At 47.2% G+C, this 24,130-nt stretch overlaps 1 protein-coding gene across 9 annotated transcripts in view; it reads left to right on the top strand.

Annotated features, from left to right (window-relative positions):
• Window positions 1-24,130, top strand: part of FCHO1 (FCH and mu domain containing endocytic adaptor 1) — a 276,363-nt gene that overhangs the window by 210,017 nt on the left and 42,216 nt on the right. For all 9 annotated transcript variants that reach the window (XM_077475562.1, XM_077475564.1, XM_077475563.1 and 6 more), the window contains 2 exons: window positions 4,567-4,661; window positions 4,750-4,840. In XM_077475562.1, the coding sequence (XP_077331688.1) occupies window positions 4,567-4,661; window positions 4,750-4,840 (186 nt within the window). The remainder of the gene's footprint in view (window positions 1-4,566; window positions 4,662-4,749; window positions 4,841-24,130) is intronic.

Raw genomic sequence — 24,130 nt, 5'->3', positions numbered from 1 at the left:
TGGTGGTATTTGACCACCTCTGTGGTTTTAATTTTTTTGTACTATAAAAGCAATATTTTTTACTTTTTGCTATAATAAATATACCAAAATAGGCCTATATGTATATTCTACATATTTTTGGTAAAAAAAAAATCGCAATACATGTGTATTATTTTGGTTTGTGCAAAAGTTATAGCGTCCACAAAATAGGGGATAGATTTATGACATTTTTATTACTATTTCTTTTTTTACTATTAATGGCAGCGATTTGCGATTTGTATTGGGACCGTGACATTGCGGTGGACAGATGGCACACTTTTGACACTAGTTTGGGACCATTGACAGTTATACAGCGATCAGTGTTAAAAATAGCCACTGAATACTGTGTAAATATCGCTGGCAGGGAAGGGAGTTAACGGGGCGATCAAGGGGTTAAATGTGTTCCCTATTGAGTGTTTCTCACGGGGGGGACAGACTGGGGGAGGAGACCAATCATTGTTCCTAAGCAGTAAGAACAAAAGATCAGTCTCCTCACCCCTGACAGACAGGAGATTTGTCTGTTTACATGACAGATCTCCGTTCTCTCCTCGGGAGCAATCGCTGGTAGCCGGCCACCATACAGCTACGGCGATTCGCACAGGAGTGCCATTGTGCTGCCGTATTTTGATGGAGGGCGGTCAGGAAGTGGTTAAAGGAGAAATGGAGGCAAAGCTCTTTTGGCCATCTTCTCCTGTAGGTCACAGGAGTGTACTTCACTCTGCACTCCTGTAACCCCCATTCAGCTGCCAGTGGAATAAAGCCCTCTGTCAGCTGATGTTACTTGGCTCGTCCAGACTCTGGAGGGGTCCTACTTTAATGTCTGGATCCCCCCAGACGCCTGAGCAGCAGCTGGCTCGGCCTCTCGGCATGCTGCTGAGAGTCTAAGCAGGCCGCTGCCAGCACTCCAGTAAGCTCTTGGGTAGAGCACAGAGCAGATGACTGACTGTCACTGGATCTTTGCTCACTGAAGATTTGAATTGAGCACACTGTGAACTTTAATCACTCAGTTCTGTCTTAGAGATAGTAGGGGACAGATGTAGCATCAGGCCAATGCTACATCCACTTCGGTGAGTATGATTGTTTCCAAAAATCACACTTCTCTTTTTGATGCATTTTCTGCATTGGGGTAAAAAAAAACCTTTTCAGTGTAGCACCTGGGTTTACAGTCACTTTTAAGACTCAGCCATTAAGGATTTGAATCCTTTCTTCAGCTCTGCATATACAAAGGTGCATGGGGGAGCTCATGTCCATAATGGGGGTGGTAGTGACACAGCCCCGTATTCACAATGGCTCAAAAGTGATATGGTCCAGAAATATTTGGGCAGAATAAAGGTGGATAAAGCACCTGAACCTGATGGCATCCACCCACGGATCCTAAAAGAATTGCCCTCTGTAATTTCAAAGCCATTGTATCTAATTTTTAGGGACTCATTAAATAGGAAGTAAACCCTGATGGGTTTACTTCCTCTTTGATTCCCTGCAAAGGTAAAGCATATTGGACTACTATGCATCGCATAGTAGTCCATTATGTGTCACTTACCTGACACCGGAGCCAGCGAAGTCACCGCTGTCCCCTGTAGTTCCGAGCGTCCATCTTCTTGGTGGGTCTCCGTGGGTCTCGCTGCTCCGGCGCTGTGATTCCCCGGAGCAGCGATGACGTCACTCCCGCACATGCGCACGGGAGCCGACGCTTGCGGCATATCACCGCGATTTGTGGCTTACCCAGTGCGCCTGCTTGCCGCTGTCTACGGCGCATGCGCCCTAGACAGCGGTGGCTGTCTTCAGGTAAATATCTCCTAAACCGTATAGGTTTAGGAGATATTTCTTGGACCTACAGGTGAACCTTAATCTAGGCTTACCTGTAGGTCAAAGTGGTTTGTAAGGGTTTACAACCACTTTAATGACAGGAATAGTACCACTGGTGCCTATATTTAAAAAGGGAACAAAGTCTTTACCAAGTAACTATACACCTGTTAGTTTAACTTCTATAGTTAGGAAGATACTGGAGAGATTAAAAGACCACATAGACGAGTTCTTGCAGGGAAAAAATATTTTAAGCAACAGACAGCATGGATTCATGAAAGACAGAAGTTTCTTCTTATGAGGAAGTAAGTAAAATCTTGGACAGAGGGGTGGCGGTGGACGTGTAGTATACTTGGATTTTGCAAAAGGGTTCGATACAGTTCCGCAACCATTGCTCATGTGTAAGGTAAAGTCTACAAGTTTGGAAATATCTGTTTGTAAATGGATAGAAAACTGGCTAAAAGACAGAATTCAGAGAGTAGTGGTTAATGATTCTTACTCTGAATGGTCTAAGGTCATCAGTGGTGTACCCCAAGGTTCAGTGCTGGGACTCTTACTTTTTAATATCTTTATAAATGATATTGGGTCTGGGATCAGAAGTAACATTTCTGTCTTTGTAGATGACACCAAGCTATGCAGTGGAATAACGTCCTTACAGGATGTCTCCAATTTACAAGCCGACCTCAATGCTCTGTCTAATTGGGCAATTATGTGGCAGATGAGGTTTATTGTTGATAAATGTAAAGTTATGCACTTGGGGGCTAAGAATATGCATGCATCATACATGCTAGGGGGAGTACAACTAGGGGAATCCATGGTGGAGAAGGATCTGGGAGTTTTGGTAGATCATAAGCTCAATAACATGCAATGCCAAGCTGCGGTTTTCAAAGCGAGCAAAGTCCTTTCTTGTATTAAGAGAGGTATGGACTCCAGAGAGAGCGATATCATTTTGCCCCTGTTCAAATCATTAGTAAGACCTCATCTGGAATATGCAGTTCAGTTTTGGGCACCAGTTCTCAAAAAGGATATCGGGGAACTGGAGAAAGTGCAGAGAAGGGCAACCAACATAAGAGGCATGAAAGAGCTCAGCTATGAGAGAGGATTAGAGGAACTGAATTTATTTACTGTTGATGAGAGGAGATTAAGGGGGGGGGTATGATCAACATGTACAAATATATAAGGGGTCCAATATAGTGAACTTGGTGTTGAGTTATTCACTTTGCAGTCAACAAAGAGGACAAGGGGGCACTCTTTACTTCTAGAGGAAAAGAGAATTCATCTCCAAAATCTGAAAGGTTTCTTCACAGTAAGAGCTGTGAAAATGTGGAATAGACTCCCTGCATAGGTGGTTCTGGCCAGCTCAGTAGATTGCTTTAAGAAAGGCCTGGATTATTTCCTAAGTGTACATGATATAACTGGGTACTAACATTTATAGGTAAAGTTGATCCAGGGAAAATCCGATTGCCTCTCGGGATCTGGAAGGAATTTTTTCCCCTGCTTTAGCTGGGGTTTTTTGCCTTCCTCTGGATCAACTGTGGGTAAAGAATTGGGTATATGGGATTGTATGATATTATTTTATTTTTATTTTTTTTGTGGTTGAACTGGATGGACTTTTTTTCAATCTGATTGACTATGTAACTATGTAATTCTGATTTGGAAGCCCTTTCTGGAGGGCTTCATGTTGAGGGCACGTGGCCTGGTACGGTTCGGGGGGGGGGGGGGGGGTGCTCGCTCGTCCCCACCCCCTTTCCTGACCGGCCGGGCTGTGTGCTCGGATAAGGGTCTGGTATGCACTTTGGGGGGACCCCCACGCCGTTTTGTCAGCGTAAGGGTTCCCCTTCAAATCCATACCAGGCGACAGGGCTAGCAAGGTATCAATCTCAGAGATGGAGGCGGCGACATTGACTTCCTTCGCTAGTCCCGTCGTACCTGAAGTTACGTTCAAAACTAACAGACTTTACTCCGTGTGGGCAAGTCCGTTCATTTGAAAAGTCCAGAAGACTAGCACACAGACGAGCGGATTGTCCCCCGGAAAGCCGAGTCCAGCAGCCAATTTTGAGTCAAGACTTCTTTCAAAGTCTGACGGATAGTCCGATCGTGTGTACGCGGCATAAGTATTTTTGTGTGTTTTGGAATCAAGCAACTGTTCCCTAGAATTTCAAGACTACCACCTGGCCTCCTTTTTACATTTTATGGAAGTTCTACTAGGTGGGTGATTATGACCCCACTTGCTGTCAGGTTTGGGTATAGGGTGCCTCAGGTGGCATACGGTCCCCAGTTCTGTCTTGGACATATTAGCATTTGCTTTATATGTTGCCCACTCCTTGGTTGGTCACTGGATTCCTGTGGCAAGGATGCAGTCTGCTGCATCCAGTTCCTAACTGCAGCTAACTGGTGTGTATATGGCTGCTTGTGAACAGCAGCAGCTGCTGTAAGCCTGCCATTAGTTTAACTGGGCTGAGCAGCTTATCACATGAAACGTTCATTCCAGCATCGAAAAGCTGCTGATTCTTGCCACAGGAATCCAGTGGCCGCAGCTACCCAGTCGTATGAAAGAGGCCTACCCTGAAAATGTAAAACTTCCTGTATCATTGAATTGACTCCAAGCAATGGGTTTTATGGTGAGTAGAAAAATCTTCTTTTTTTTTTCTTTTTTTTGCTCATTTGTTTTTTTTTTTTTATTAGTGATTGGTAATCCTCTTTTATATTTTCAATATGTTAAGCTTACAAAGCTTTGTATTGCAGATTCTTGGGACACCTCTTCAGAATCTCATACTAATTTGTCTGCCCGTACTCAAGCCCCATATACAACCCCCTGTACGCAAAGAGGAAATAGCCTGGTAAGCAAAATGCATATTAAAGATAACTGCTTAATGGTAACTAGTTCTAGATGTTTTGTAAATTTAAATAATATCTATTGTTTTATAGACTGCACCTATCAATCCCTCCCTTTTAAATCCTGGTTCTATATCTACATCTTGCGATCGAGGTCTATTCTCCCCTCCATCTTTAAATTTTGGTAAGGAATGGTAGAAGCTGACTAAAGGTGTAATTACTGTATACTCTGACAATGAACTTCTCATATTTAACCTGTTAAAGATGATCTAAAGTCACAGCATACACATACATTTTATAACTGCAGCATTGGAATAGATACAAGCAATACAAACTATAGTTATTTTTGACAATCCAATATACAGTAAGCAAATCCTTGTTGAGGGCTGTTTGCTAGTCGTTTTTTTTCAACAACTTCCTGCATGCTTTGCTGCTTCTCCTCTGCTCATTCCTTTGGTTTACTTCTGATTCCTAAGGATTACATAACCCATGATACCTTGCTGACTGCAAGTATTGATGATGAGTGTTTTCTGTACTGACTGTTCTCCCTGAAACTCAATACCTATGTAATTCCAACAGCAGCCTCTGTGAAATGTGTGTGACAGCAGTGCATATTCACAAGTAGGGATGAGCTTCGAGTTCGAGTCAAACTCATGTACGACTCGAACATTGCCTGTTCGGCGAACAGTGAACAATTTGGGGTGTTCGAAATTCGAAAAGCCGTGGAACACCCTGTACAAGTCTATGGGAGAAATCTAAAGGGCTAATTTTAAAGGCTAATATGCAAGTTACTGTCCTAAAAAGTGTTTGGGAACCTGGGTCCTGCCCCAGGGGACATGGATCAATGCAAAAAAAAGTTTTAAAACTGCAGTTTTTTAGGGAGCAATGATTTTAATAATGATTAAAGTGAAACAATAAAAGTGTAATATTCCTTTACATTTCGTACCTGGGAAGTGTCTTTAGTATGCCTGTGAAGGGGCGCATGTTTCCCGTGCTTAGAACTGTCCCTGCACAAAGTGTAATTTCTGCAGGAAAAAAAAGTCATTTAAAATCACTCGCGGCTATAATGAATTGTTGGCTCCCATAATACAGAGAACACTCATTGAAAGTCATTGATTAAAAGAAAAGAAAAAAAAAGCGTTACATCAGAGGGGGCCGGGGTCACCCATACGTCATTGGGGGGGTGGGGGTCAGGTGACGGGTGGCCCCGCCCTCCTCATTTAAGAAATGTCAGTCTGCCGGGATCCCGCAATGTCTCCGGCAGTGGAGACAGAGGATGCATGGATGGACTGCGCTGGACTGAGAGATCACCCATTTATGGATCAGATCAGCCATCGCTGGACCCCGGAGAGATGATCATCCGTCGCTGGATAGCAAGAGTGGATTACCACTGCTGGAATCTTTTTTTATTTTTTTAAATAAAGGAATTTTTCAAAAGTGTTTGTCTTATTTAACTATTTTTTTACACTTTCTTTGTGAAATGGTAGGGGTACTTTTCTACCCACTTACCATTTCAAATGGAGGGGGGGGGGCCGGGATCTGGGGGTCCCCTTGTTAAAGGGGGCTTCCAGATTCTGATAAGCCCCCCCCCGCCCGCAGACCCCCACAACCACCGGCCAGGGTTGTGGGGATGAGGCCCTTGTCCCCATCAACATGGGGACATGGTGCTTTTGGGGGGGGACCCCAAAGCATCCTCCCAATGTTGAGGGCATGTGGCCTGGTACGGTTCAGGGGGGCACTCTCTCGTCCCCCCTCTTTTCCTGCGGCCTGCCAGATTGCGTGCTCGGATAAAGGGTCTAGTATGGATTTTTAGGGGGAACCCCGCGTCAATTTTTTTTTTTTTTTTTTTTATTTGATGCGGGTAATTGAATTTGGGGGGACCCCACGCTTTTTTTTTATTTTTTTTATTTTTTTAATCAATGATTTTCAATGAGTGTTCTCTGTATTACGGGAGCCGACAATTCATTATAGCCACGAGTGATTTTAAATGACTTTTTTTTTCTGCAGAAATGACACTTTGTGCAGGGACAGTTCTAAGCACGGGAAACATGCGCCCCTTCACAGGCATACTATAGACACCCCCCAGGTACGAAATTTAAAGGAATATTACACTTTTATTGTTTCACTTCAATCGTTATTAAAATCACTGCTCCCGAAAAAACGTCCGTTTTTAAAACTTTTGTTTGCATTGATCCATGTCCCCTGGGGCAGGACCCAGGTCCCCAAACACTTTTTAGGACAATAACTTGCATATTAGCCTTTAAAATTAACACTTTAGATTTTAAACGTTCGAGTCCCATAGACTTTAATAGGGTTCTAAAGTTCACACAAAGTTTAGGTCTGTTCGCAGGTTCTGGTGCGAACCGAACAGGGGGGTGTTCGACTCATCCTTATTCACAAGGCATAGTAAATGTGTCGCTGTGTTCAAGGAAGTAAATTCTTCAAAAAGTATGTTTTCAGACTCCAAGATCATGTTAATATAGAAGATTAATATGAGTAGGCTAGACCCAATTGAAATTCATTGTGGGAAAAATATGATTTTACATTTTATATGTGTTTTGTTCTATCTGCTTGATAAGTACTAAAATATCTGTTGATCCACCCAGAAATCGAGTGAGTTGACAACTTTGTGTGCCCTCTGCACAGCTTTCGGTACACTACTGATCACCTCCCCCTATGTTATGAACATTGGGGGGGCTGTTGTATTCAGATTTCCTGTCCTAAGATAACATTGTTACTGCGCCACTGATGCATCGGGTTAGCTTAGGCACACTGGGAAAGGAAGTTTGTTACTGGCAGGATTACCAGGTAACATTTAAAAAAAGAGCCTGAAAGCATAATAATGTGTAAAACGAATGCAGCCTTCACTGCAATAAAGGATTAGTAAGCAGCAATATATTATATTTCGTTTTTAGATATATTTTAAGTTTAATATTAACCTGCCAACTGTTCAACTGAGGGGGGGAAAAATAGGTACCATTATAGGCGCAGTTATTTTACTTGAGGCTTTTTATTATAGTTAGGACCTCCATGTTAGTGATATGTTGATCAGGTGATTCTTTGAAAAGGTTTGACACATTTGGTCTTTTGATATTTTAGAATGTTCTGCTAGTTCCCAAGAAAAAACTCAGTTATTGGATGTGTAAAGTTTGGCTAATTGGTGAAATTTATGTACAACCTTGGACTGGTTGTTGGTGTAACACACTGTGGCCTGTGCTGAGTCTTGGTGTTGGTGTTTGTTTTTTGCCATGGCTCTGTTGTGTATAGGGCAATCTTGCGTGTTTGTCTAATTTTGTCTATTTTTAAAAAATATATTTTTTTTATTATTTATTGGCAGGGGGGGAGTCCTGTCTTGGAAAGTAAATTTTAGTTGACAAAGTTAAAGGGGTTGTAAAGGCAATTTTTATTTAAAAATTTTTTTTTTTTTTTTAGAAGCATTAGCGGGTACTCTCCCTTGATACAGCCAGCAGCCATAGCCATTCACTGTATCACTCGGCCCCGCTCCCCGGATCGCCACGTCATTGAATGTGATTGACAGCAACGTGAGCCAATGGCTGCCCTGCTTTCAATCCATCCACTGTAACCAATAAACGGCCAAGCTGAGCGGCGAAGAGGATGTCTGAGGCGAGCGCGGGACTTTCGAGGGGTCAGGTAAGTAAAACGGGTGGCTGGGGGGGCAGGCATTGTTGGATGTTTTTTCACCTTAATGCATAGAATGTTTTACCTTTACAACCCCTTTAACCGGTTCCCGACCAGCGCACGCTGATGTACGTCGGCAGAATGGCACGGGCAGGCATATTGGCGTACAGGTACTTCCAATCTTTAATGCCACCCTGCCATCGTGAGCTCGCTGGCGGCGACACGCTCGCGTGTCGGTCGGGGCCCCCGTGAGTCAGGTCGCGGAACCCGCAGACTCGATCGCCGAGGGCATACCCGCGATCGTCTCACGGGGCGGCTGAATGGAGAAATGCTGTTGTAAACAGCATTTACCCATTCTGCCTAGCAACTAGTGATGCTGATCTCTGCTCAATGTGATTGGAGCAGAGATCAGTGTTCACTAAATGAAAGCCCAACCCCCCCACAGTTAGTAACACACCCCTAGGAACACTTAACCCCCTACACTGCCACCCACTGGTTAACCCCTTCACTGCCAGTGTCATTTACACAGGAATCACTGCATTTATATAGCAGTGATTGCTGTATAAATGACAACGGTGTCAAAAATGTCCGATGTGTCCGCCATAATGTCGCAGTCACAATAAAAATCGCTGATCGCCGCTATTACTAGTAAAAAAAAAATATTAATAAGAATGCCATAAAACTATCCCTATTTTGTAAACGCTATTACTTTTGCGCAAACCAATCAATTTTTTTTTTTAATCAAAACTATGTAGAAGAATACGTATCAGCCTAAACTGAAGGAAAAATAATTTTTTTATATACTTTTGGGGGATATTTACTATAACAAAAAGTAAAAAATGTGTTTTTTTTTTTTCAAAATTGTCGCTCTATTTTTGTTTATAGCGCAAAAAATAAAAACCGCAGGGGTGATCAAATGCCACCAAAAGAAAGCTCCATTTGTGGGAAAAAAAGGACATCAATTTTGTTTGGGAGCCACGTCGCACGACCGCACAATTGTCAGTTAAAGCGACGCAGTGCTGAATCGCAAAAAGTGGTCTGGTCTTTGACCAGCAAAATGGTCCGGTCTGTAAGTGGTTAAGTCTGTCTTGTTTGAGACAAGCTATATACAATGTTTCCATATCAGTTTTTAATGGGCTTTCCATAGCGTGAGGGAAGATATGGTCAGAACGCTTTTGGGTTAGGTCATCTGTAATAGCGAACTTAATACAGTATCACGGTTTCTTAATTAACCACTTCAATACAGGGCACTTACACCCCCTTCCTGCCCAGGTAATTTTTCAGATTTCAGCGATGTCACACTTTGAATGACAATTGCGTGGTCATGCTACACTGTAACCATGTGAAATTGTAATTTTCTTCCCACAAGTAGAGCTTTCTTTTGGTGGTATTTAATCACCCCTGTGGGTTTTTTTACCTGGAAAAAAAAAAGTTTCTGTCCGTAAATTTTGTAAATAAGTAATTTTTTTTCCTTCACTGATTGGCGCTGATGAGGTGACATTGATCAGGCATGAATATGCCGCACTGATAGGCAGCATTGGTGGGCACAGACAGGCGGCACTGATTGCCAGCACTGACTGGCACCATTGATGGCTGGAACTTGTGGGCACTGGTTGGCACTGATTGCTGACAGTGGTGGGCAATTATTGCTGACACTGATGGGCACTTAATTGTAATCAGGGCACTGACTATCAGTGCCCTAATTACATATCTAGCTGTCCTCTGTGAGGAGATGACGTCCACCCAGAACGAGAGCCGCACCGCCCAGCCGTCATTTGACGGTGGATGGCAAGTGGTTAAAGTGGAACTTACCCATAACAACTTGATAAAAAATAATGTTTAGCAAGGAATATACATTCCACATTAATAATTATGCTACCAAAATGATTGTGTGCTGTAAATTGCCTCCAGCGTTGCTCATATTTGTTATTGCTGGAGGCTGCCATTTTTCTGAAGCCCAGAACCCCAGCAGTAAATCATAAAGCAGATCTTAACCCATCAATTTACCTGTTTAACCACTTACCCACTGGGCACTTAAACCCCCTTCCTAACCAGACCAATATTCAGGTTTCGGTGCTCTCACATTTTGAATAACAATTACTCAGTCATGCAGCACTATACCTATATGAATTTTTGTTCTACTTTTCACACAAATAGCTTTCTTTTGGTGTTATTTAATCACCGCTGGGTTTTTTATTTTTTGTGCTATAAAAGAACAAATACAGAAAAGTCTGTAAAAAAAAATGCATTTTTCTTTGTTTCTGTTATAAAATTTTGCAAATTAGTAATTTTTCTTCATATATTTTGGCCAAAATTTATACTGCTACGTATCTTTGGTAAAAATAACCCACATCAGTGTATATTATTTGGTCTTTGTGAAAGTTATAGAGTCCACAAGCTATGGTGCCAATCTGTGAAAATTAATCACACCTGATGCACTGACAGCCTACCTCATTTCTTGAGACCCTAACAAGCCAGGAAAGTACAAATACCTCTCAAATGACACACAATTTTCACAAAATTGTTATATTAGCAGGTTATTTCTGACACACAGCATATTCATGGCACAAATTACACCCCAAAACACATTCTACTATTCTTCTTGAGTATGGCAATACCACGTGTGAGACTTTTACACAGCGTGGCCACATATGAAGGCCCAACATGCAGGGAGCGCCATCAGGCATTCTTGCAGCATGAATTACACATATCATTTCTTGACTACCTCTTGCACCTTTGAGGGCCCTGGAGAACCAGGATAATGGAAACGCCCCAAAAATTACCCCATTTTGGAAAGGAAACACCCCAATGTATAATCTGAGGTATAATGAGTCTTTTGAACATGTCATTTTTTTCTACAAGTTTTTGGAAAATGTGTAAAGAAAATGAAAACGCTTTTTTTTTTTTTTTTTTTTTTTTTTTTTTTTTTTTACACACAATGTTGTCCATTTATACAATGATTATAACACATAGCGTAAAAAAAAAGTATAATGGGTAGTAGAGCTACACAATTAATCGTCAAGAATCGTTATCGTGATCTTGACTAAAGTGTTTCACAATTCTTTCTATGCAAAGAATTCTATCTGCTCTTCTGAAGCCACAGACTTCAAAAGAAAGGAAGAGAAAAACTGGGCGGTTTTCAGAGAATCAAAACATTCTTGATCAGTTGAACTTAAGTATAAGCATTGTAGCAATTTGTCAATGGAATAGACTTTGTGTGTAATTGAAAAAAGTTTAAACACTAAACCTTTTTCTGACATTTGTTGGTTTAGAGTTAAAATCATTTTTTTGCTATAAAATTACTTAGAACCCCCAAACATATATATATATATATATATATATATATATATATATATATATATATATATATATATATATATATATATTTTAGTAGACACCCTAGAGAATAAAATCGTGTTTGTTGCAATGTTTTATGTCACACTGTATTTGCTCAGCAGTTTTTCAAATGCAATTTTTTTTTTTTATTACTTATTAAAAAAAATTAACCAGTAAAGTTAGCCCTTTTTTTTTGGGGGGGGGGGGGGGGGGGGGAATATGTAATGTGAAAGATTGTATGTCATGAGAATCGTGAGAGAATTGTGATATTTTTATTCTAAGCAAAAAAATTGTGACTCTCTCATTTTGGCCAGAATCGTGCAGCTCTAGTAGGTAGTCAAATTAGATTTGAAACTTTTAATCTCGGAACACCTGACGATTCTCCTACCTCGATACCACGTGTGAGAGTTTTCCACAGCTTGGCCACATAAAGGCCCAACATGCAGGGAGCACCGTCGGGTGTTCTAAGGGCAAAGGGACTACCTATTACACTTTTGTGAGGCACTGTAGTGACATGGATGAGAACTGATGTGGCATGGATGAGCATGAATAGGAATGGATGATTTTTATTATGATTTATCCTGGTTTTTCTTCTGTTAAAATGTATTCCTTTTTTTTCTTTTTTTTTTTTTGACCTTATGTCTGTTTATCACAAATTGTAACCATCCCAATGTTGCCCGTATATGTCGGATTGTTTATTAATAAAACTTTTGCATAAGAATAGGGATAGATGAGCCGTGGATGGGGATGGCTGAAAATGGATGGGATGAAGGTGTACAGATGGGTATGGCTAATTATGGATGGGATGGCTGAACATGGATGGATGAGTATGAATGACTGAGCATGGATGGATGGCTGGGTATGCTGAGTATGGATGGCTGAGCATGGATGGATGGGTGAGTATGCTGTGTATGGAGGAGTATGGTTGGCTGAGTATGGATGGGTTTGCTGAGCATGGATGGATGAGTATGCGGAGTATGGATGGGTGAGCATGGATGGATGAGTATGCTGAGGATGGATGGATGGGTATGCTGAGCATGGATGAGTATGCAGCTCATGGATGGGTATGCTGAGGATGGATGGCTGGCTGGAATGAGCACATATCATCGCTGCGGGTACTACACATCCAGCCAACAAAGCTGCTGCCACTGATCTCTCCCCTCGCACTGTACCGATCTGTATGGAGAGGGGAGAGAGGAACTGGACGTGACACCGGGTTTGTTTACAAGTGAACTCTCCATCATTTGACGGAGCAGTCATATGGTAAACGGCCGCTATCGGCAGCCATTTACCTTGATCCGTGATGCTCTGGACCTGGCGGTCATGAACATATCCCCAGGTGTATGCGAGAGCGGGATTCTGGGAGGACGCCAACGTACACCCTCCCAGAGTTATCAAGCCGCACTGTAACCGTCATTCGGCAATTTTGTGGTCGGCAAGCAGTTAAAAAAAAAAGTTACATTCCTGGAAATGCAAACGGTTTCATTTGATTGTGTCCTCAACCAAAATGTCAAACCATCTATTGGTTGGTGTCATAACTGATCACGTGTGCAGCACCATGGCAGTTGCAGTTCAAACAGAGGCAGTTTCCTTGGCTATAAAGGATAGGATGGTTTAATTCCACTGTTTTGTCAGATTAGGTGGTCAGAATTTGTAATGGAGACCGCCCTCCACTGCTTACTGGAGCCGTTGGTAGCGGCGGAGGCAATCGGATATTTCTCCTGGCTTGGTATGGAGACAAGTGAGGGGGGAAGATGGCCCCCACCCGTCTCCAGACCATTGAATGTCACTTCTGCCCATAGCTCTTAACCACTTCCGGACCGCCACACACCGATTGTCATGGTCGTTCCCAAGATCCAGCGGCCCATGGAAGACCTATCCACAGAATTGGTCCGTTGAGCGCTAATAGGTCTGCCTGGGCGCGCGTTAGCGCGAACGGACGCACGCGGGTGCGAGCAGGTACGAACGGGTGCGCGAGGTTGCGAACGTGCGCACGCGGGTGCGCGGGGTCGCGAACGGTTGCGCGGTTTCACGTGGGCGCGCGCGGGCACGCCGTGCGACCGTTCTTGGCGCCCAGAGGGCTTTTTAAAGAATCCGTTCTAGTGGCCCGGTGCTGTTCTGTCTACAGCGTTCCTGTGAGTTACCTCTGCTAACCTGATTGTTCCTGCCTCTGATCTACCCGGCTTGTTCCTGATTACTCCTGCTTGCTGCCAGCCTTGACCCTCGGACTTCCTGACCACGCTTCTGCCTAATTCGGTACTTCTGCTGCCTGCCCGTTGACGACCCGGCCTGTGTTTGACCCTGCTGTTTGCCTGCTGATCCAGTCTGCCATCTGTGACCACTGTCGTCAGTTGCCGCCTGCCAGTCGCTCCAGTCTGCCTTCTGTGACCGCTGCTGCCTGTTGCCCGCCTGCCAGCCGTTCCTGTACTATCTCCTGCACCTGCTGCCAGCCGCTGACTGCTCACCAGCTGTTCCAAAACCACCTGCCTGCACCCGCCGCTGTCTGACGCCAGCTCCAGGGCCATACCCACCATCACTGACTTGGCACTTGTGCCCTCTGACCTCTAGAGTCCCTGTTCCCACTCTCAGGGGATCTCGAGCCAGAGGCTTACGAGAGGCCGCTCCCTGCACTCCGGGCTCCTTCCACCAGGTTTACAGGAGGGCTATAGTCAGCTGGAGGAACGGGTCCAGGCCCTGTCTACTGCCTCCCCAGCTGCTTCCGGGACTTCTGCTACTCCTTCCGTAGTGATGCTGCCCCCCGTACCCAGGGTGCCCACACCCGAGAGATTCTCTGGAGATCGTGGAAAATTCCGGACCTTTCGCAATTCGTGTGAACTTTTCTTCGCTCTCCAGCCCAGGACCTTTTCCCTCGAGGCCACCAAGGTGGGTTATGTCATCTCTCTACTAACTGGCGAACCTCAGTCCTGGGCCCACCGCTTGCTAGAGAGGAAGGATCCTTCCCTTGAAACCCTGGACATCTTCTTTCGGGCCATGTCGCGGTTATATGAAGACCCACAATTAACCGCGACCGCTGAAGCAGCCCTGCACTCACTACAGCAGGGCCGCCGACCTGTAGAGGACTATGTGTCGGAATTCCGACGCTGGAGTTCCGACACAGATTGGAACAATGCAGCATTACGCTATCAGTTCCGTATGGGCCTATCGGAACCCTTAAAGGACGAGCTCGTCCGAGTGGGCATTCCAGAGACTAGAAGCATTGGTGGAACTAGCTATCCAAATAGGTAGGCGGCTGAGGGAACGCCGTCTGGAGCGGTCCTCGACAATTCCTCGCCCGGTGTGGATGCTTCCTCGGGTCCCCAGCTCTCCTCATCCTGCCTCTCCCGCTGTTACCACGACGAATCAGGATCTCCCCGAGCCCATGCAGCTGGGCCTACTTAGGCCTTCCTTAACGCCAGAAGAACACCAACGCCGTCGGGAGGGAAATCTCTGCTTATACTGTGGAGGGTCTGGACACTTTGTGCGTAGTTGCCCTGACAAGTTCCGTAAGTGTCTCTCCGTATCTCCTGCCCTTACGTTAGACTGTCCTAGTACTACCTCCCATTTGACTGTGTCCATTTCCTTGCAGCTACCAGGAGGGAACGTCCAGACCAACGCCATTATTGATTCGGGAGCTTGCAGTGGCTTTATGGACTTATCTTTCGCCACAAGACATAACATCCCTCTCCGGCCCAGGGCAAGGGGACTTTCTATACATCTGGCCGATGGTTCTACTCTCAAGTCCGGTCCTGTAACCCAGGAGACTCAGCCCTTATTAACCTCTATTGCCGGGATCCACCAAGAGTTGCTCTGTCTGGATGTTATTACGTCCCCCCTCTTCCCTATCATTCTCGGCATGCCCTGGCTAAAGGCACATAACCCCCTTATTGACTGGTCCACCGGGGAATTAAGATTCCTCTCACCTTACTGTCTCCAGCACTGCTTGTCGGGAACCGACCAGGCCTCCTCTTCGTTGCTCTGCCTGGAAGTTGACGCAGAAACCCGCCAAGCTGTACCACCTGCCTACCATGATTACCTGGATGTGTTTAGTAAAAAGGGTGCAGAGACCTTACCCCCTCACAGGCCATATGACTGTCCTATTGAATTACTTCCAGGGGCAGAAATCCCCTTTGGGAGAATTTTCCCACTATCAGAGACAGAGTTGGTGGCCTTGAAGACCTACCTGGATGATAATCTAAGGAAGGGATTTATACGTCCCTCTACTTCACCAGCGGGAGCGGGAATCTTTTTAGTGGAAAAGAAGGACCAGACCCTGCGCCCCTGCGTTGACTACCGGGCCCTTAACAAGATAACTATTAAGAATCGTTATCCTCTACCACTTGTGCCGGAACTCTTCCAAAGACTGGGGTCAGCAGCAGTATTTTCGAAGCTGGATCTCCGGGGGGCCTACAATCTGGTCCGCATCCGTGATGGCGACGAGTGGAAGACTGCCTTCCGTACTCGCTTCGGGCATTTTGAGTACCTGGTCATGCCCTTCGGTTTATGTAACGCTCCCGCCACATTCCAGCACTTCATCAACGACATCTTCAGAGACTACCTAGACCTGTTCGTCATTACCTATCTGGACGACATCTTGATCTTCTCCTCCTCCCTGGCAGAACACCGGGAACATGTCAGGAAAGTACTATTCTGACTCCGACTTCACGGGCTATATGCCAAACCGGAGAAATGTACCTTCGAACAACAAAGCATTCAATTTCTGGGGCTGGTAATTTCTGTAGATGGCATAGAGATGGACCCTCAGAAGATCTCCGCTATCCGTGATTGGCCCGCTCCCAGTGACAGAAAAGGGGTCCAGCGATTCGTTGGATTTGCGAATTTTTATAGGAAATTTATTAGAGGATTTTCCACTATTATAGCCCCCATCACAAGACTGACCAGGCAGGGTCTGAAGTTTCAATGGTCCCCAGAGGCTCAGGAAGCCTTCTCTACTCTAAAGAACTTGTTTGTGTCGGCCTCTATTCTCAAGCACCCTGACCCGACCCGGCCTTATATTCTAGAGGTCGATGCCTCTGAGATTGCGGTTGGGGCGATTCTGTCCCAGAGACATGGGCTTAGGTCCTGTTTGCACCCAGTCGCATTCTTTTCCCGTAAGCTATCCGAAGCAGAGGCGAATTACGACGTCGGAGATCGGGAGCTATTAGCCATTAAAGTGGCCCTCGAAGAATGGTGCTACCTACTGGAGGGGGCCACACATCCAATCCTTATTTACACAGATCATAAAAATCTGGAGTATTTGAAGTCCGCCAAGAGGTTGGGGCCACGTCAGGCCAGATGGGCTCTTTTCTTTTCCCGGTTTTCATTTCATATAACTTATCGCCCGGGGTCCAAGAATACCAAACCGGACTCCCTGTCCCGAATGTTCAACGAGCCAGAGACTTCTCCACATCCAGATACCATCCTGACTTCAGGGAACTTTCTTCTCCTTCAAACAGATTTGCTGTCTCTGATCAAGCAAGCTTCTGCTGGTGCCACTCCTCCACCTAACGTCACACTTCTGGCCAAAGACGAACTTCTCTGGTATGAAGGCAAAATTTTTGTTCCCCAGGAGACTCGGGTGCCAGTCCTCAGTGCATGCCATGATCACCCGCTGGCCGGCCATTTCGGAGCCCTCAAGACCACCGAATTGGTTCAGCGCACCTTTTGGTGGCCCCAGTTGAAGTCTGACTGTAAGAAGTACGTGGAGGCATGTGTCATCTGCATCCGGAACAAAAGCAACAAGTCCAGGGCCCGGGGTCTGATGAAACCATTACCAGTTCCAGAGAGGCCTTGGCGGATGATATCAATGGACTTTATCGTAGAGCTTCCACCATCAGAAGGCTATTCCACAATCTTTGTGGTAGTGGACAGGCTAACCAAGATGGCCCACTTCTTGCCGATGAAGGGCACCCCCTCCGCTGCGGAAACAGCCGAGGTATTTATTAAAGAAATTGTGAGGCTACATGGCGTTCCCGCAAACATTACTTCTGATCGGGGAGTGCAATTCACGTCTAAATTCTGGAGAGCACTTTGCAGGGCCTTGAAGATTGATCTTTTGTCTCTCATCTGCTTACCACCCACAGACCAATGGGCAAACCGAACGGACGAACCAGACGCTGGAGCAGTACCTGCGCTGCTTCTCGTCTTTTTCTCAGGACAACTGGGCTCCTTTGCTCCCGTTAGCAGAATTTGCTTACAATAACTCCATCCACTCTGCCACAAGTCAGTCCCCGTTCTTCGCTAACTACGGCTTCCATCCCTCATTTCTGTCCCAAGACCTGCCTGAAAGCCCGGTACCAGCGGTCCAGGAGAGTATTGACTTTTTCAGCTCCAATAACAGACTGCTGCAGGAGACTATGGCAAAGACCCAAAGATATAATAAAGAAGTCTTTGACAGGAGGAGAAGGGGGGGAACTTGAACTCAAAGTTGGGGACCAGGTTTGGCTCTCCACGTTGAACCTAAAGATGGCCTGTCCTACTAAGAAGTTGGGGCCAAGGTTTGTGGGTCCCTTCCCAATTGTGAAGAAGATAAATGACGTAGCATTTGAGCTAAAACTGCCAGAATCGTTCCGGATTCACCCCGTATTCCATGTAGCTTTACTCAAACCAGCCGTCCCGGATCCCTTTGACAGCCGGAGGGTTGTTCCACCTAAACCTGTGATCAGCGACGGTGAAGTCGAGTACGAGGTGGAATCTATCTTGGACTGTAGGCGTAGACGGAATCAAGTTCAATTCCTGGTGAAGTGGAAAGGGTACGGGCCCGAAGAAAATTCTTGGGAACCTGAATCTAACATTCATGCCAGGAGACTGATTCTCGCCTTTGAGAGGGCCCATCCGAGTAAAATGGCCCAATTGGGCATCCGGAGGCTGCCCCTTGGGGGGGGGGGGCAATGTCATGGTCGTTCCCGAGATCCAGCGGCCCATGGAAGACCTATCCACAGAATTGGTCCGTTGAGCGCTAATAGGTCTTCCTGGGCACGCGTTAGCGCGAACGGACGCACGCGGGTGCGAGCAGGTACGAACGGGCGCACGCGGGTGCGCAAGGTTGCGAACGGGTGCGCGGGGTCACGAACGGTTGCACGGTTTCACGTGGGCGCACGTGGGCATGCCGTGCGACCATTCTTGGCGCCCAGAGGGCTTTTTAAAGAATCCGTTCTAGTGGCCCGGTGCTGTTCTGTCTACAGCGTTCCTGTGAGTTACCTCTGCTAACCTGATTGTTCCTGCCTCTGATCTACCTGGCTTGTTCCTGATTACTCCTGCTTGCTGCCAGCCTTGACCCTCGGACTTCCTGACCACGCTTCTGCCTTCTCCTTCGGTACTTCTGCTGCCTGCCCGTTGACGACCCGGCCTGTGTTTGACCCTGCTGTTTGCCTGCTGATCCAGTCTGCCATCTGTGACCACTGTCGTCAGTTGCCGCCTGCCAGTCGCTCCAGTCTGCCTTCTGTGACCGCTGCTGCCTGTTGCCTGCCAGCCATTCCTGTACTATCTCCTGCACCTGCTGCCAGCCGCTGACTGCTCACCAGCTGTTCCAGAACCACCTGCCTGCACCCGCCGCTGTCTGACGCCAGCTCCAGGGCCATACCCACCATCACTGACTTGGCACTTGTGCCCTCTGACCTCTAGAGTCCCTGTTCCCACTCTCAGGGGATCTCGAGCCAGAGGCTTACGAGAGGCCGCTCCCTGCACTCCGGGCTCCTTCCACCAGGTACGTGACACCGATATACGAAGGAATGTCCTTGTTATGGCAACAGCTGCCTCCTTATATAACCCCTCCTCCTACCAGGAGTACCTCAGTTTTTTCGCCAGTGTCTATGGTGTTGGTCACGAGTGAAGATGTGCTCTGAGGAGCTCCACTGGAGGGATCCTTGCTGGATTTAAATAGCCTCCACAGACCAGATCCATCCAAAGTGGATGATACCTGGTCATCGTATAGGAAGCACAAGGTTTTGCCTGTAACGCCTCTCTTTGCAGGGCTAGACCCTGGGACCCAGTGCTTTGGTCATGCTCACATTACCTAAAGTTTTTCCCAGCGGGGTGCTATACAGATCCAAGGGAGTGGAACCCCGATAAAAAGGGACCCGGTCCTTGAAGGTTTGTGTGACAGGGTACTGCAGGGTGTTAGAAAAAAATATATAATGTTTGGGGGTTCTAGGTAATTTTTTAACCATTTTCCGACCAGCCGCCACAGTTGTACTGCGACAACATGGCTTGGCTGTGTGAATCGTCGTCATGTTACTTTGCTTCTTTTTGTGGCCACTAGGGGCGCGCAACACGCGCTGCTCGCCCCTGGAGCAAGTGCTTAAGACACGGCGAGAATCGCGATCTCTGTGTGTGAAAACACAGAGATCCCGGTTCTCTGAGAGAAGAGACAAATCGTGTGCTCATACAAAGCATGAACACCGATCTATCTCTTCCCCTAGCAAGTCCCAACCCTCAAGTTAGAACATGTAGCGGGGAATACAGCTAACACCTTGATCGTTCCCTAGTATTAACCCCATTCACTGCCAGTGACCTTTTTACAGTAACCAATGCATTTTTATAGCACTGATCCAGTATAAATGCCAAGGGCCCCAAAAATGTGTCCTCCAGAGGTGGTCGTGAGTTTTTATGCTCCGGGGCACACATATGACCGGGCTACTGATGTCTGCGTCACAGTGTGCCGGGCCAGCAGCCACCCTGTACTGATCAGTGAGTGGGTCTGTAATGGAATGTCTCCCAGCTCTGCAGGAATGGTAAGTACAGCTCTCCCTGCCTCGGTGGGGCTGGGCATTCCCTGGAAGGTCAATTCGGGGGTCCCTCACCTCCCTCTCTTCTCTCCCTGTCCCTTTCCCCCCCCCTGGGGGGATGCTGCTGAGCGGTGTGTGTGTGTGTGTGTGTCTGTGTATGTGTGTGTGTGTGTCTGTGCAGGGCTCTCCGGGGGGCTCTCACCTGGGGGGGGGTGGCGCTGGCTGGCTGAGTCCTGGGTCCTGTTTTTCAAGTCCCTGGAAGGTGTCTGTGGGGCTCTGCTGCTGTCCTGTGCAGCGCTGTACTACCCACCATTGTTTCTCCCTGTCCCTCATGGCTCTTGCATTCGGCGGCCATTTTAGGTGTGGGCAAGGGAAAGCATGCTCTCCTGGGCTTCGGCGGCCATTTGCTTGAAACCTGAACACGTTTTTCAGTGTTCTCTAGCGGCAGCATGTGCTCCTGTGCTCTGACAGCCATTTTCCCTGTATTTTATGTCCTTATGCTGGATGCTGGGTGGCCATTTTCTTGGAGCCTGAGCACACTTCAGAGTGGTTTCAGCGGCATTAGCAGCTGCTTCCACCGACACGGTTTCCTCTGCACCTGGGAGCCAACAGGCACTACTTGCTGGATAGAGCAGAACCCTTCAGGGTGGTGAGTCCTACGGGAAAGAGCCCCTCAGCCAGCAGCAGTAAGGAGGGTGGGACTGTCACTGTCCTAAGTCCCCTTTGGGTGGCAGACAGGTTAGGGTCAGCATGGCTTCAGAAACTGGTGTTTGTTCCCCCGAAATCCAGGCAGTTGCAACCGGGTTGCATGCGGACTGCGCAGTGCCCCTGGACACCCTGACGGCGGTCCTCAATTAGTTCGTTGCCAGGATGGAGGCGGTACGTGGGCAAAAAGGTGCAAAAAAGCGGCCCTGCCCCCTCCCTCCTCTGGGGAGAGCTCCGATGCAGACTTGGGCTCTGCTGAGGCGGGTGACCCCTGTTCTGTCTTGTCAGACAACGCTGACCAGGACCATTCGGACAGTGAGGATGAGTCCCCGTCTGGGTCTGTGCGCGACAAAGCGCTTGGAGCACTTATCACAGCTGTGCGTGATACCCTGAAGATTCAGGAGCCAGCGGATTCCTCTGCTGAGGTAGCGGTCCCTTTTGGGTCCTGTAAGCCAGCACATTCACCTAAGGTGTTCCCGTATCTGACATATTTTGACAAGTTAATCTACAAGGAATGGGTCGCCCGCGACAGACCTTTTCGGTCCCCAAATCCATGGCGGTGTGTTACCCCTTTAAGGAGAGCCTTCTCAAGAAGTGGTCAGCTCCTCCGGTCGTGGACCCCCCACTATCTAGGTTAAATAAAGTAAATACCATCTCGGTAGAGGGGACTCCTGCATGTAAGGATCCCACGGACATGAATGCCGAGGCAGTGGCTCGTTCCTTGTTTACGGTGGTGGGGTCCGCCGTGCGACCAGTACTGGCATCCACACTTGTGTCGCAGACACTGATTGAGTGGGCAAAACTGTTGCACCACGAATTGGGAGAGCAACGGGCTTCTCCTGTCTGCGTGGAACTAGCAGACCAACTAGTGCAAGGCCTTAAGTACATTTGTGACGTTTCCCTGGATACCCTTCCTCTGTTATCCAGGGCTTCAGTGTAAGCAGTGGTGCTGAGGTGCCTGATTTGGTTAAAATGCTGGTCTGCTGACCAGGCATCTAAGCCCTTGTACACATGGTCGGAATGTGTCCTATCGGACCGTGTTGTTGGATAATCCGACTGTGTGTGGTATGCATCGGACTGATTCCGTCGGAATATCCGTCGGACCCAATTTTCCAACTTGTTGGAAATATTTCCCGACCAACTGGGCCGGTCGGACATACTTCGATCATGTGTAGAGAATTTTGATCGGACCAAGTGCCATGCATGCTCAGATCAAATTCCTACATCAAAGCTATTGGCTACTAGCCTGAATGTAGTCCCATCGTAACGAAATTACGTCATCACGTTCTGATAGATCGGATTTTTCGACAACTTTGTCTGACCATGTGTATGCAACAGTTTTGGACAAGATCCGACGGATTTGGTTGTCGAAATCTCCGACCGTGTGTACAGGGGCTTAGAAAGCCCTGACAGATCTTCCCTTCCTTGGCGACCAGCTTTTCGGAAACTTGTTGGATGACATTATTAAAAATGCCACAGGTGGTAAGAGTACCCTACTCCCACAGACCAGGAAGGCTGGGGAGCCACGCAGTTTATCCGCTCACAAACGGCTTTTTCGTCCGCCCCGGAGCTTTGGCTAAATGTCCCCAGCCTGATAGGATGACCACGGAAGGACAAACGTCCCTGGAACCACAAGCCTAACAAGCCTGCAAACAAAAGTGCTAAAGCATGAAGGTTTGCCCCCACCCATGTCTCGGGTGGGGGGGTTGCCTTCGGGAGTTTGCAGCCCGGTAGTTCTCAACTATCCGACCAATGGGTCTGCGATCTGATTTCCTCAGGCTACAAGATAGTTTCTCTCTTGGCTGCCAAACGGATTCCTCCCCTCCAGCATACCTGTATCCCCGGCTCACCGGGAGCCCCTCTCGGGGACAGTAAGGGACCTGCTGAGTCATGGGGTGGTTGTACCGGTTCCCGAATAGGGATTTCTAGGAGTTTATTTTATTTTATATTTATAGGAGTTTCCAGGAATTCTACTTAAATCTGTTTGTACTTCCCGAGAAGGAAGGGGTACGTCCAATCTTGGACCTAAAAGCCCTCAATCACTTTGTGAAAGTGCAGAGGTTCAGAATGTAATCAGTTCGCTCAGTAGTCGCTGCACTCCATCAAGGGGACTCCCTGGCATCCTTGGACATCCGGGATGCGTACCTGCACATACCCATATGCCTCCGGCATCAAATGTTTCTGCGATTTGCAGTCGGGGAAGCCCACTTCCAGTTTGTAGCTCTTCCTTTTGGTCTGGCATCAGTCCCCCGAGCCTTTACAAGGTATTGGCTCCAGTTTTGGTGTTGCTGCAGCAACGTGGGATACCTAGACCATCTCCTCCTGAGGGCATCTTCCGCCTCAGAATTAGAGGAGGATGTGGCGATCACCATGCAGACCCTACAAGAATTTGGGTGGCTGTTGATCCTAAAGAAGTCAAGCTGCAGACTCTCAGATCCATGATAAAACTGCTGATGAACCGCAAGTGGTCGTCACTCCACTTTTGCATGCGAGTCCTGGAACTCATAGTAGCCTACTTCGAGGCAGTACCATATGCCCAGTTCCACACCAGAGTCCTGCAGAAGGAGATTATGACAAAGTGGGACAAATCTTAGTTGCCCCTGGATCGACAGATCCAGGTGAGCCAGTCAGTCAGAGATTCACTGAACTGGTGGCTGAGGTCCCCAGTGATTCAGTCCAGGAAGTCGTTCCTACCTCTGAAATGGACTGTGATCACAACGGACGCCAGCTTATCCAGCTTATCCGGCTTATGCCTGCGGTGGGGCACACCAGACGTGGGTCTTCTGGCCTCCCGTCTCAACCGGTAGGTGGCGAGATTCGTGTCCAGGACAAGAGATCCTTGGGAAGACGCGTCAGACGCTCTGGTGGCTCCGTGGGATCAGTACTAGCTGGTCTACGCCTTTCCTCCACTGAAACTATTACCACATCTGCTCCGCAGAGTGGAAGTCGAGGGGATCCCAGTTATTCTGGTCACCCCAGATTGGCCTCAGAGACCTTGGTATGCAGATCTAGTGCGCCTGGTGGCAGACGCCCCCTGGCAACTGCCGTTCACGGAGGACCTTCTGTCTCAA

The sequence above is a fragment of the Lithobates pipiens genome, unplaced genomic scaffold, assembly GCF_037356315.1.
Source record: "Lithobates pipiens isolate NorthernLeopardFrog02 unplaced genomic scaffold, aLitPip1_a1.2 Scaffold_13, whole genome shotgun sequence".
NCBI lineage: Eukaryota > Metazoa > Chordata > Amphibia > Anura > Ranidae > Lithobates > Lithobates pipiens.
Note: the sequence above shows the minus strand (reverse complement) of the source record. Positions and strands in the feature narration are given on the sequence as shown.